Source organism: Echinops telfairi, unplaced genomic scaffold (genome assembly GCF_000313985.2).
Source record: "Echinops telfairi isolate 266 unplaced genomic scaffold, ASM31398v2 ScPeMD7_1;HRSCAF=3_0, whole genome shotgun sequence".
In the NCBI taxonomy this organism is placed as follows: domain Eukaryota; kingdom Metazoa; phylum Chordata; class Mammalia; order Afrosoricida; family Tenrecidae; genus Echinops; species Echinops telfairi.
Genome location: NW_022103896.1, coordinates 8,372,546 through 8,384,389, shown reverse-complemented (window position 1 = coordinate 8,384,389; position 11,844 = coordinate 8,372,546). Strand labels below are relative to the sequence as shown.

At 53.1% G+C, this 11,844-nt stretch overlaps 1 protein-coding gene across 1 annotated transcript in view; it reads right to left on the bottom strand.

Moving 5' to 3' along the window:
* Positions 1-1,019: 1,019 nt before the first annotated feature.
* Positions 1,020-11,844, bottom strand: part of DNAAF11 (dynein axonemal assembly factor 11) — a 66,467-nt gene continuing 55,642 nt past the window's right edge. Inside the window, exons 11-12 of the mRNA XM_004697644.2 lie at positions 3,923-4,008; positions 1,020-2,148 (exon numbers count right to left, since the gene is read on the bottom strand). Coding sequence (XP_004697701.1) covers positions 1,965-2,148; positions 3,923-4,008 — 270 coding nt within the window. The 3' untranslated portion in view covers positions 1,020-1,964. The remainder of the gene's footprint in view (positions 2,149-3,922; positions 4,009-11,844) is intronic.

The following is an 11,844-nucleotide window of genomic DNA, read 5'->3' as shown; positions in this document are numbered from 1 at the left end:
GGTGGCAAGTTGATTGGAATACATTGGAACACTTCCATCACGGAGGGGGTGGTGCTTTGTTCTCAGGGACAGACACACACCCGGTGCATGTGCATCAGGCTGCCACACTGCCCCCAACAACACCATCTGTGGGTTTTTAGAATGCCATCATCTTTCACTCGGTACCCCCTCTGACATGCCAACTCATTCTATCACAAATAAAGTTTGTCCACGAAATGATGTGTATGGAGTTCACTTGCCGTACCACGTGCTCCATCACCCTGGGCCAGTGGGCCTGATGAAGCAGCAGGATGCCCCTGGAAGTCTCCATCAAAGTGCCAGCAGTTTGAACGGGTGGGGCCATGTTCTCGCGCATATGTTCTGTGACTTCGCCCAAGATAGGATGCTGTTCCTCCTGCGGCCAGGATCCATCGCTCTGCCAGGAAAGGGGGCAAAAAGGGAGCGAGGGTCCTCACAATCACCCAGAGTGCGTGACTCACCAAAGTTGGGTTCCCAAGGCAAGAATGCTTCCATCAGGGAGCAAGACGAGGTTGCCTTCTAACTGGAAGTCATGACCGATCTTGTGCCAGTGACCCAGCTGGCAAAGGGCTGCCTGGGGCAATGTGACCGTCACAGGAAAACTAGATAGCACCGTGCACAGAGTGTCGAGGGAGGGCCAGGAGGGGGGAAGTTGAGTGGCAATGCAGGAGCTTGTAGTCCTTCCAGGTTCTTGAGACTTTTAGTGGAGAGCTCAATGACTTGATACATGCAGGACTTCAAATGTCACAGGACCTCTGGGAAGAAGGTTGGGCCCCCCACCAGGCAAGAAGTCATGACTGGCTGAGGTGCTTGCTGGGGGTAAAGGGCATAGGGAAGAAGGAGAAGGGGGCAGCTGTGAATACCTGAGACCAGCTGCAAGAACAAGGGCTGTGCTAGTGGCAAACTATATATATATATATATATAAATATATCCCAAACTGATGGCAATGAATTGGAGTTGTGCCTAGCACTCAATAGTTGCTCAGTGAGTAACAGCTGAATGACTATTTAGGGAACCTTTATTCAAAAGCTTGCATCACACAATCAGAGTAATACTACTTTTTCTTCAATATACGTAAAATATTTACTTAATAATAATCTACATAAAGAAGAGGTACAATGTTATAGATTGCACTGTGTCCCCTAAGCATATGTGTTACAGATCCTAACTCCTACACCCGTGAATATAGCCCTTTGGGGACAAAGGTTTCTCTGTTGCTCATGAGGGCATATCATGTGTAATCACTGGAGAGGTGTAAGGGACGCTCATGTACTAGGCACTTCACGGAGCTGATCTTCAGACAAACCTACGGCAGAAAAAGGAAAACAGACAAAGAAACCAAACCCACTGCCCAGTATGTTTACCCCATGCTGTCCCCTCCACTAGAGGACGGGGAGATTCCAGCCCTTGCCGAAGGCCTTTACACTGTGATGGTGCTGGAGTCCAATTCCGGGGCGTTTGATGTCAAAGCGCTGTTGCCGCCATGACAGCACGCCACCAGAGGAGAAAACGGAAACACTGCTCGAAATAACCTTCAAGCACTGCAAGCTGATCTCAAACTAATGTTGACTTGTGAGCTTGACCGATTTGCCAAGATCCCACTTTCAAAATTACGGTGTTTCTCTGCTGCCGGTTCCAGGAGCACAGAGAGCGCTGTGGTTCATAATAAGTGTTTTGTGGAAGAGCCCTACGACTTTCTGAACATTTACCTCGTCAACAACGTTGGATACACAGAGAAACAACGATCACATATTTAAGGCACGCACTTCAGCGTTTCAACGAGGTTAAGGGTGGTATTACACGAGGTAGGGGTGTTACAACACTGGAATCGTCGTCAGAACACGGACAAACACCTCTGGGTTCACCCCAGAAAGGGTGTCGGTACGGTCTGTCCTGAGATACTCTGGGCCCAGTGGGCCACAGCCAGTGACTGCAGCCCATTGTTTCAGATCAACGGAGGCACGTCAGGGTTATCGTCAAAGTCTGGGCCTGGCTCCTCATCCCTCAGGACGCTTTGTGGCCCGGCTCCACCTCTTCTCGGCCTGTGCCCTTTCTCTTGCACAATGTTCGCCACATCTGGAAATGACCTCTTGCTGGGGTCTACTTCGAGCCTCTCCATGGGCTGGCCTCTGCAACATGGACAAGGAATAATACGGCATTATGCTCCAAACAGATGCCGTGCATTCTTCGCTGCTCCACCAGCATTGCCAAGGTTGCTGCGAGGAATGTACAGGTAACTGACTGTGAGACACAGACTTTCTTGCAATTCCCAGCCTTGCAGGACAGCAAGATTCTGACACCTGAAGCAACGAAGTGCTAAAAAGTATCGCGGGCTCTGCTGACCCCCAGGCAGGTGGAGGAGAGGCCACCTGGGACTCTGCTCACAAAGGGATATGTTTCGACAGTAAGGAATTTTGCTCTCAGTAGTGCCTTCTCCCTTCTCCCAAAGGCAGCTAACCCGGCTCCAGGGAGCTGCCCCTTCTGACAGCTCAGCTGGCCTTGGTTTGGTAGGGCTATTCCTCAAGATCAGGGCACCGCATAACCGATGCCCCAGCCTCCCTCCCAGGAGAACGTCCACTGCCCTCACCCAGTTCTCCCAGTGACCAAGAACAGAGGAGAATGAAGAACTCCAGTTGGCCAAGGATTCCCCTAGGATCGCCACATGGAGAGCCCCGTAGCTAATCCAGGCTACTGAGCTACTGTGCTGGCAATGTGGATGCAATGGGCCTGCAGCAGGGAGCCTAATCAATCATCACTCCACGTGGAAAGGACAGAAAGGGAAAAACTGGTTTATTAAGAAGCTAGCCCATGGAGCACCCTTCTAGCAACTAAGGCTGTTTAATGGTGGTTTGGATCATCCCAATTTCCAAGGGATGTTTATGCTGATTTCTTCTAAAAATATTCATCGTGTATGAGATGCAGGTGGGCTAGAATTCCTAAGACACATGACAGGCTACCCAAAGCCACCAAACTGAGCGAGTGCCTTACACATTGGTGAGTACCCAACATAAGAATTCTAGTGCCTAGTGGCGCTGGGTCATGCACTCAGCTGTTAACTGAGGGTAGAGGTGGGAAGGAGGCTCGTTCCAGGGCAGCTTGCAGAATGCCAGGCCCTTGTCCAAAATACTCATCCTTTCAGGAATGTGGACGCTTAAGGGGACGGGCCTTGTTCTGAGGGCCAAGGGCCTGAGCCAGCCTCCTGAGGAAGAAACGAGAAAGGGCTAGCTAAACGGGGTAGGAATGCTGAAACTGAGCTAGGGGTTGTGTTGAGAGGGTGAGGGTCCTGTTGGGAAAGCTGCTTCGACAGAAGCTTGAAGATAAACCTCAAGCGGATCTTGGATTGATGGTGGGCGTGGCCAGTAGGGGCCTCTTGAATCCCTGTCACCTTGGGGTTCATTCAGGGAGGGCAGGGTGGGCACGGAGGGTGAGTGTGACTCCTCAGAGCTTCCCCCAACACCTCCAGGCTGCATGGCCTTGGGCCCATTCTAAATTGCTCCCTGCCTCAGTTTCTCCAGCCGAAAATGGAGGATCCACACTGAGGGCTGAATGTGTGGACTCGGGAAACGTATGCAAAATATCTAGCCAGCGTTCAGCCACTGCTGGCAGCCACGATATGGCTCTTCTTCTCATCATGATCACGAGGTAGGGGGCCCAGGATGTGCACAGATGGGTTTATCACCGTGGGGTAGAAGGCGGCGGGGGGGGGGGGGCGGTACCTTGCAGATCAAATGTTTTAGGTTTGGGGCCCAAGTCTTATCATTTGTAGCATAATCATATTTGAGACTTTGACTAACTGTGTCCTTTCGGATGCTCCCTTCTCCCCAACCAATGTCGGAGAAGAGAATATAATAGAGCCATCCCCCCCCACCACCCCCTGCCAATGACAGAGCCCGGGGCTGTTACCTTGGGCTTGTTTGCTCTGGGATGCTCTGGGGGGTTGTTTTTACAGACTTGGATGCTCTCCTGCTACCTGCAAGGACGCCTCCTGCCTGAAACAAACACAGCGCACGCTGAGAAGTGCACTCATCCCTGCGGTGCCTCTGAAAACACTCTCTTCTCCACACACACACACACACACACACACACACACACACACGCTCACCAGGGCCTCAAACATTGCAATGACTGTGAGGATGGAGCAGGACCTGACAGTGATGTTCCTGGAGTCCCTGGAAGCGGTGGGGGGTGGTGGTGGTGGGGGGGCAACTGACGCACCTCACCTCTGCGGCCACACATCACATATCTCAGTAGCCGTAGATGGCTGTGTTGTCGGACAGGGACATGGATTGTTGTGATTAGGTGCCATGGAGTGGTTCTGAGCCACAGTGACCCTGTGTACCACAGAAGGACACATGGCCTGGTCCTGTGGCATCCTCACGACTGCCCCCCTGCCTGAGCCTATTGTTACAGCCACTGTGTCCGTCCATCCGTCCATCTCCTTGAGGGCCTCCCTCCTCTTTGATGTGCCTCCACTGGACCAACCACGATGTGCTTCTCCAGGGACTGGTCTCTCTTGATGGCATGTCCAAAGTATGGGAGATGAAGTAAGATAAGACAGAGGTATACGTCTGTATCCATTGAAGGAGGGGCTAAGTCATTGGCCACGTTCCTGAGTGTTCCATGGGAGGGTCTGGCTTCAGGCTGCCTTAGGCTACCCTGGAAGGTCTGATCGCACATCACGTGTGTCACGCGCCATGCTTCAGACTGCCGGAGCCCAGGTGATGGGGGCAGAGGACTCAGCTAGATATGTATTTCCTGAGACTCTACGAGGTGCCAGACCTTGGGGTCGTTGTACATGGGGCTGTGGGTGAGCGCGTCTGAGGAGCTCCCTGGGGAAACCCTCCCCTCCCCAAGGGCCCCTCCTGCAATAGAGCTGGGAAATGGAGGCTGATCTCAGAAAAGCCACCTGTTACGGCTGCCAGCCTAAGGCTGAGAGGGGTCCAGGGAGCTGCGAACACGGACATGGTCGTTGGTTTGGGCAAAACAGAAGTCGTGGAGACCCTGATGAGAGCCGTCTCAGTCGGGCAGGAGAAATGGAGCTCCGTGAAAGAAAGCAGATGTTTCAGACAATTCTCTGGGACAGTTTGCTGAGAATGGGCACAGAGGCCTGGGGCAATAGCTGGAGGGGGCCGAGGGGGCTTTTCTGAGGCAGGAGGTGAGGGGATAGGTGGACAAGACGCTGAGGAGGAAGATGACTGAGACTCGTGGAATAGCGTGAGAAGGGAGCAGAAAAGCTGTCGTTTGATGTCTGTGGGAGAACGACAGGTCTGGGGGTGTCTCTCCCCACCCCAGACACCCTCCCCATCATCTCCGAGATGCAGAGTGGAGGCAGAAGTCCATCTGGAGTCCCAACACGGACAGATGACCACCTTGAAAGAACTTAATAAAATCAAAGTTGGAAACAAACAAAAATAGCCCCATGAAATGATCTGGAATCTTTCAATTATTGTCTCTCTGAGTTATGATGTGTTCTGTGGCATGCAGCAGAAAGCCCAACTCAAATTGGATTAAGCTGGAAGGATTACATCATGTCTCCTAACGAGATCTGCAGAGCGGGGGAGGGCCCCACAGCAGACGGGGGAACTTGGCATGGGTCCCACAGAACTTCCCCCTCCACCACAGACTCGTCTCCCGTCGTGGGACGTAAAAGGTTTCAGGCCTCCCTGGCTACTTGCTCTCTCAGGTGGATAAATGGAGAAGCTTCTCTTACTCTGGGAACCTGACAAGACATCGAGTGTCTGCTGGTACAGCCACAACATGAAACGTGTTCTCTCTAAAACCCAGGGACACCTCCCCAGCACCGTTCATCTTTCTTGCCTGTAAGTGACACAAAGTAGAATAATGTGTTACTCTTTTAGGGGTTCTCCCCCAAACACCTGATGCCACCAGGCTCCCAGACATGACTTTGGGGTGGTTTGTTCCCGTATTTCTGGGGCACTTATGCATCTTTGGTTTATGGTTTATGCATCTTCGGCATGACTGTTTTAAGGTGTGAATTTTTGCTCATTAGATCCTAAAGACATAGCATCAACTTTATTGTATCGGTGAAAGGTCCCCACTCCCTGATGACCCACCAAGACTCAGCTATGACCAGGAGCAGGACATGGTAGAAGCATGTTCTGAAGGCATGCTGTGTGCCGTTGTTATTGGTAGGGCCGCCAAGCCAGGTCTGACCCTGTGGACATAGACCTACATAGAAGAGGAAAAGAACCCTGACAGTCCTGCGTCCCTTCACGATGGCTGCTTTGCTTGAGTCCATAGCTGAAGTCACGAGGTCACTCCATCCCACCAAGTGTCCTTCCTGTCATGCAGAAAAGCAAGATGTCCTGTTCCGGGGCCTCATCCCTCCCCCAATGTGTCTGATGTACGTGAGGCCAAGGCCTGCCTTCTTGATGTCTAAAGAACATTCCGGCTGTACTCCAGCCAAGACAGACCTGCTCGTTCTCCAAGCAGTCCCTGGTACCCCACGGCACGCGCAGTCTTCTCTGCCAGCACATCATCCCCAGAGGTCCTTCTGCGGGCTTCCCTAGTCGCCGTCCAGCTGCCACATGCACGTGAGGTGATTGGAAATAACCATCGCTTGGTTCAGTTGCACTTAAACCTCCAAGAGACAGCTTTGTTCGTCAACACTTTCAAGTCTGTCTTGGAGGAAGCAGAGCCAGAAGTCTCCTTAGAGGTGAGGGTGATAAGACTTCCTCTCACACACTTTGGACATGTTGCCAGGAGAGACCGGTCCCTGGAAAAGGACACCGTGCTCCCTAAGGTGCAGGGCAGCTGCTCCCTAAGGTGCAGGGCAGCGACCAAGAGGAAGAAGGCCTGCAAGGAGATGGTTTGACACGGGGCGGCCACAGTGGGCTCGGGCCTAGCAACAGTTGTTGAGGCTGGCACAGGGCCACGTCGCGTTTCCTTCTGTTGGTCACGGGGCCGCTCGAAGTCAGAACTGACTCGATAGCACTAACCACCCCCGCCGCAGAGCGGCCCTCTGGATGCCACTGCACACGTTGGGGCTCATCGTCCATCACGTCCGATGCGATCTTCTCCTTGGCTGCTCGAGTTTTCCTTGACAATCTTGCCATGAGATACAAAGAGAAGGAAGCGCCATGTCTCTTTGGGAGGGTGGTGGGGAAGGTAAGGTGGTCAAGGAGAAAGTGTTTGGGTGTCTGCCCTCTCTGCCCATCATTTTCCAATTGCACGTGCTCACCTGACTTTCCAATACACCTGTGATTTTCTATACTCTCACCTTCACTTTCTCCAAGAGCAACGGTGGCTTCAGGTGGCTTTGTGAATTTTCAGAGCCCTTTTCCAAACTGTTAAGGGACTTCCCTCAGGCCACTGCAGCCGGAGAAGGCAGGGGCCGGTGGGAGCTCGTGGGTACGAGATGTCAGTGGAACTGGAAAGTGAGCACCCATCATTTGACTCTGAGTTCAAACCACAGGTCAGGAAGGGACCCCACAGGCTCACTGCTAAAGCTGCCAGGGGAAGATCCCAGGGAAACGCATTCAGCGGGAGCCCCTTCATCCCAGAATCCAGCCTGGGGTCTGGCACGTAGTAGGTGATCATCAAAATGTTTGCCATGTCTGAATGAACAACTGGCACAGACTGGACGTCAGAGATGCCCCTTCCTGCCTCCTCTTACAAGGGGGCGGGGGCGGGGGGAGGGGTGGGAGCTCTGTGGACGGGAGCTCCCCACAGGCTGAGCCCTGCTGGTTCCCAGACCTAATTGGGAGAAAGGGACAAGGGGAACCGGAGAGAAGCCACAGCTGTGTCACTGGTCGGTAACACAAGGGCTGTGGCACTCTCCCAGAGGTGGCGGCATAATTTTGATTCCGGGCAGACGGCACCGGAGCCTGTTGGAAGGTGTGGCTCTGAAATTGGGGTGGGGGCAGCTCTGGGTCTGCAGAGGTGACAATCAGTGGGCTCTAGGAGGACGGGGGGAAGAAAAACGATCCAGTTGGAGTCCCTGGTGGCGGTGTGGGTTACTTGTTGGACTGCTAACCACAAGGTCAGCAGTTTGAAACCGCCTGCAGCTTTGCTGGAGAAAGATGAGGCTGTCTGCTCCCGTAGAGATGTACAGTCTCGCAGACTCACGGGGGCAGTTCTACTCTGCTCTATGTGGTCTGAGTCGGAATCGCCTCGCTGGCAGGGAGGACCAGCCCCTGGGAGAGGCGAGTGGCTAACGTATTTACTGCGAGTAGCTGCCAACAGGAAGGCGGACAGTCTGCCCAGAGGTGCCTAAGAAGAAACGCCTGGCATTCTGCTTCCAAAGGAGCCCAGTGGAGCCCAGCTGCCCTTGGGCACACAGGGACCCAACACCAACTGGTTTCAGAGACCCGCGGCACTTTTTCTCGTCCCTTCCACAGTCAGCTGCAGGCAGCGTTGTCCGCCGTACCTTGTCAAGAACCTTCGTTGGACTCGAATGCATCTTTTCATTGACTCATTAATCATTCATTCGTTGTCAAAAGTGTTTCAGGATTCTGCAGAAAAGGCTTCTCTTTCTGAGTTCTGGCCCCTCCCTCCTGTGTCCCAGCAACCCAAACACGCTGAACAATTCCCTCCTCCGGTATTAACAACTTGGAAATAATTTATTTATGACAGCTGCAGATCTTCCTTCCCCACCATCATTCTGCTCGGGTTTACACGTTTAAAACTCTTCCCCACACCTCATAAATAATTTCTTCAAATGTCTCCATATTTTCCTTTCTTTATAAATCCTACGAACGGACTCAGTCCAGCAGGTACTGCGCTATCTGGATGTCAGCCGAGTGTCTTAGAGGGGGCTGCCTCATCTCCTTGGTCCTGCAGTAAAGGAAGTGCATCAAGATGGTGGCACTTGGGAACAGAAATGTGTCTGCTCTTCCCAGTTCCGTGGGCTAGCAGTCGGCACTCAGGGCAGGCTCTGTCTGTGCAGGGCTCTGGCCCAGGTCCTGGGGTCCCACAAGCTTAGATCCCGCTCTTCTTTAGAGGCCTTCAGGTGGCCCAGCTTCTGCCTTCCTCCTCCTAGGTTTGTTTTCTCAGCCTTGCCTAATCTCCTTTTAGATCTCAAAGGTCATTGGCTTACAAGGCGAGACGGACGCCCAGTTGTGGCCTAAGTACCATAACCCTAAATAGGATCACGGTTGGCTAACCAAGGAGGGCACCATTGTCATGCTTCAGCATAACCAAACACCCATCCCCCATCTAGGACACACCGTATATATTTGGGGGTGGCATGTTTTAACACTCAACAGCCTGAGCGAGGGAGCTGAATCGGACTGAGCTCACAGTGCTGAGCCATGAGGGCCAGCCAATTATCTTGAAAACTCAAACCAGGCTCTCTGCCATCCAGTGGATCCTGACTCACAGCAACCCTGCAGGACGGAGCAGCACTGCCCCTGTGGGTTCCCAAGGCTGCAGCTCTTCAATAGAAAGCTTCGTCTTTCTCCTGAGGGGTGGTTAGTGGTTTTGAGCTACACGCCACCAGGGATCCTATGATCCTAAGAGACTTTTTTTTAATGGCAATCCTGGTATCAATTTCAGAATAACTGGCTTACTTGTAAATTTCTCATCTTCTTAGATATTTCTGATGTATTTTCTTGCTAAGTATTCATTAGCACTGATGGTGAACATTATATAAACAAGGTTCTGATTCCAGAAAGGGATATTAATAATAGCAAACCTCCAGACGCAATGAGTGGATTTGATCATTATTATCCCCAGCATTGGAGGAGTTTCCAGATATCCAAATTTACTTGCTATCCTAATAGCAAGTAAATTATTCATGACGTCTTAACTGTACAATGACTGGTTTTGTTCAGAAAGAACTCGCTTTTCCATGTCTAGAAGGATCATTAGTCCACAGTATGAGAAAGTGGCCACTGACCTAGCTTGACAACTTTGAACAGACTGAACATGCCGTTTCGGCTGTGTAGTCTCTCTCTAGGGTGGGGGGTGAGGGCCGTGAGCAGCAGGGTGGTGGGGTGGGGGTAGGTAGGTGGCAGGGTCAGGAGGGGAGTAGGGTGGGGTAGAAGACAGAAAATACCGACACCTGACATGCTCATGGGACGCTCTGGGATCAGACTGACCTGTTGAACAGGAAGTGCTGGTCAGAAGGTGCTGACGCCATGGAGATAAGGCCAAGGGCTAAGCCAGCAAGCCCCTGCCATGGAGTCAGTCCCAACACACAGACCTGTCAGGAATGACGTCCAAAGGCTCTCTTTACGGGAGTAGGAGGGCAGGCCTCTCCCCAGGGCTCTGTGGGTTAGCAGCTGAGCACTTGCCTGCAAAGCCACCAGGGCTCCAACCTGGTTACAGCAAACCAACCAACCTTTGCCATCAAGTCATTTCTATGGCTGGTCAGTGCCAACTGCTGACCTGGCCGTCGGCAGCCCAGCTCTAACCCGCTCTGTCACCAGGGTTCCTTCCCTGCCTTCCAGAGGAGGAGAAACGACATGAGCAGAAACTGTAGGAAAGGCGACAGGAGGGAACCTTGGCAGGAGAGAGGAGGAGGAGGAGGAGGAGGAGAAAGAAGAGGAGGGGCAGGATGACTCTTGAGTCATCTCATGGACAGGTGAAAGGGAGGCACGGTTTCCTTCGGAGCCCTCTGCTCCCCTCCCCTTCTCAGCATCTTCCTGCTCCGAGTTGGTTGGTTGCCCTGGCCGCTGGGCCTCGGTGAGAACAGCCAGTGCCGTGGGGGGGTCAGAGTTGCTCTGACACCACCATGGAAAAAGCCTGAAGATGTTTGAAGGCGCTGATGCCACAGGCAACTATATATCCAGAAGCTGCCCCCTTTGCAGGATGACTACGTTATATACCTCTGACCTGTTGCTTTTCCTACTGACTGTGCTGGGGCGTAGGCAGATAGCTGGAAATAGCCCCAAACTTAGATATCCACGCTCCCTCTCCTGGCCAACTCCAGCGCCAAAGCTTAGAAGAAAACTCTAAAAATTGTGGGACCCTGGGATGGGACAAAGCCAGGCTCCTTCTGCTTCTGGTGTGAGGGTCCAGAGCCTGGTCCCCAGCCTGGAAAGGACTGTGGTGCCACCTGTCTAAGGAGGACCAGGATCCTCACCCTTGGGATCCTCATCCTTGGGATAACTCAGGGAATGACAGCCATCGGCAGGGCCTCCCCAGAGCCTGCTGGTACAATGTCAGACACATGGCTTCTAAATCAAAGGTCAGCCGTTCAAATCCATCAGCAGCTCTGTGGAGAAAAGACCTGACCACCGGCTCCCAGGAAGAACACAGCACAGGAAGCTCCATGGAGTGGGTCCAGTCGGTCCCGTGGGCGCTGAGTCAGAACTGAGTCAAAGGCACGACAAGGCTCTCCCGGCTCTCGTTTGCTGTGGGCTCATCATTTCTCCTCACTGGCTGGTCATTAGAATGATGACCTCCTCAGCCCACCCCTGGCCAACAAGCACGAGAGGGATGGAGCCCACTGTAAGTGCCAGCTTTGCAGTTCTGCAGACTCCCGAGGGAAGAAGTGCTGTGGCACTGTTCTTGCTGAATGACCTTCCATGGGTGTGCTCCGATGGCAGTGGTGGTGGTGGTGGAGGTGGAGGTGGAGGTGGTGGTGGTGGTGGTGGTGGTGGTGGTGGTGTGGTGGTGGAGGTGACGTCTGCTCAGAATTCTGCTCAGCCCTTGGGTCTCGGAGAGACGCCATCTGTGCCCACCCACCCTCTGCAGACAAGAGTGCGGGGGCGTCACAGTGGGAGGTCAGCATGCCCTGGATCCGGCCCAGCAGGTGGAAGGAACAGAAGGCGTAAGAGTCCGCATCCCTGAGGTTCCCTTGGTGGAAACTCACCACCCCCAGACCCCAACGAGGCCCGGACCGAAATGGGGCACACAGA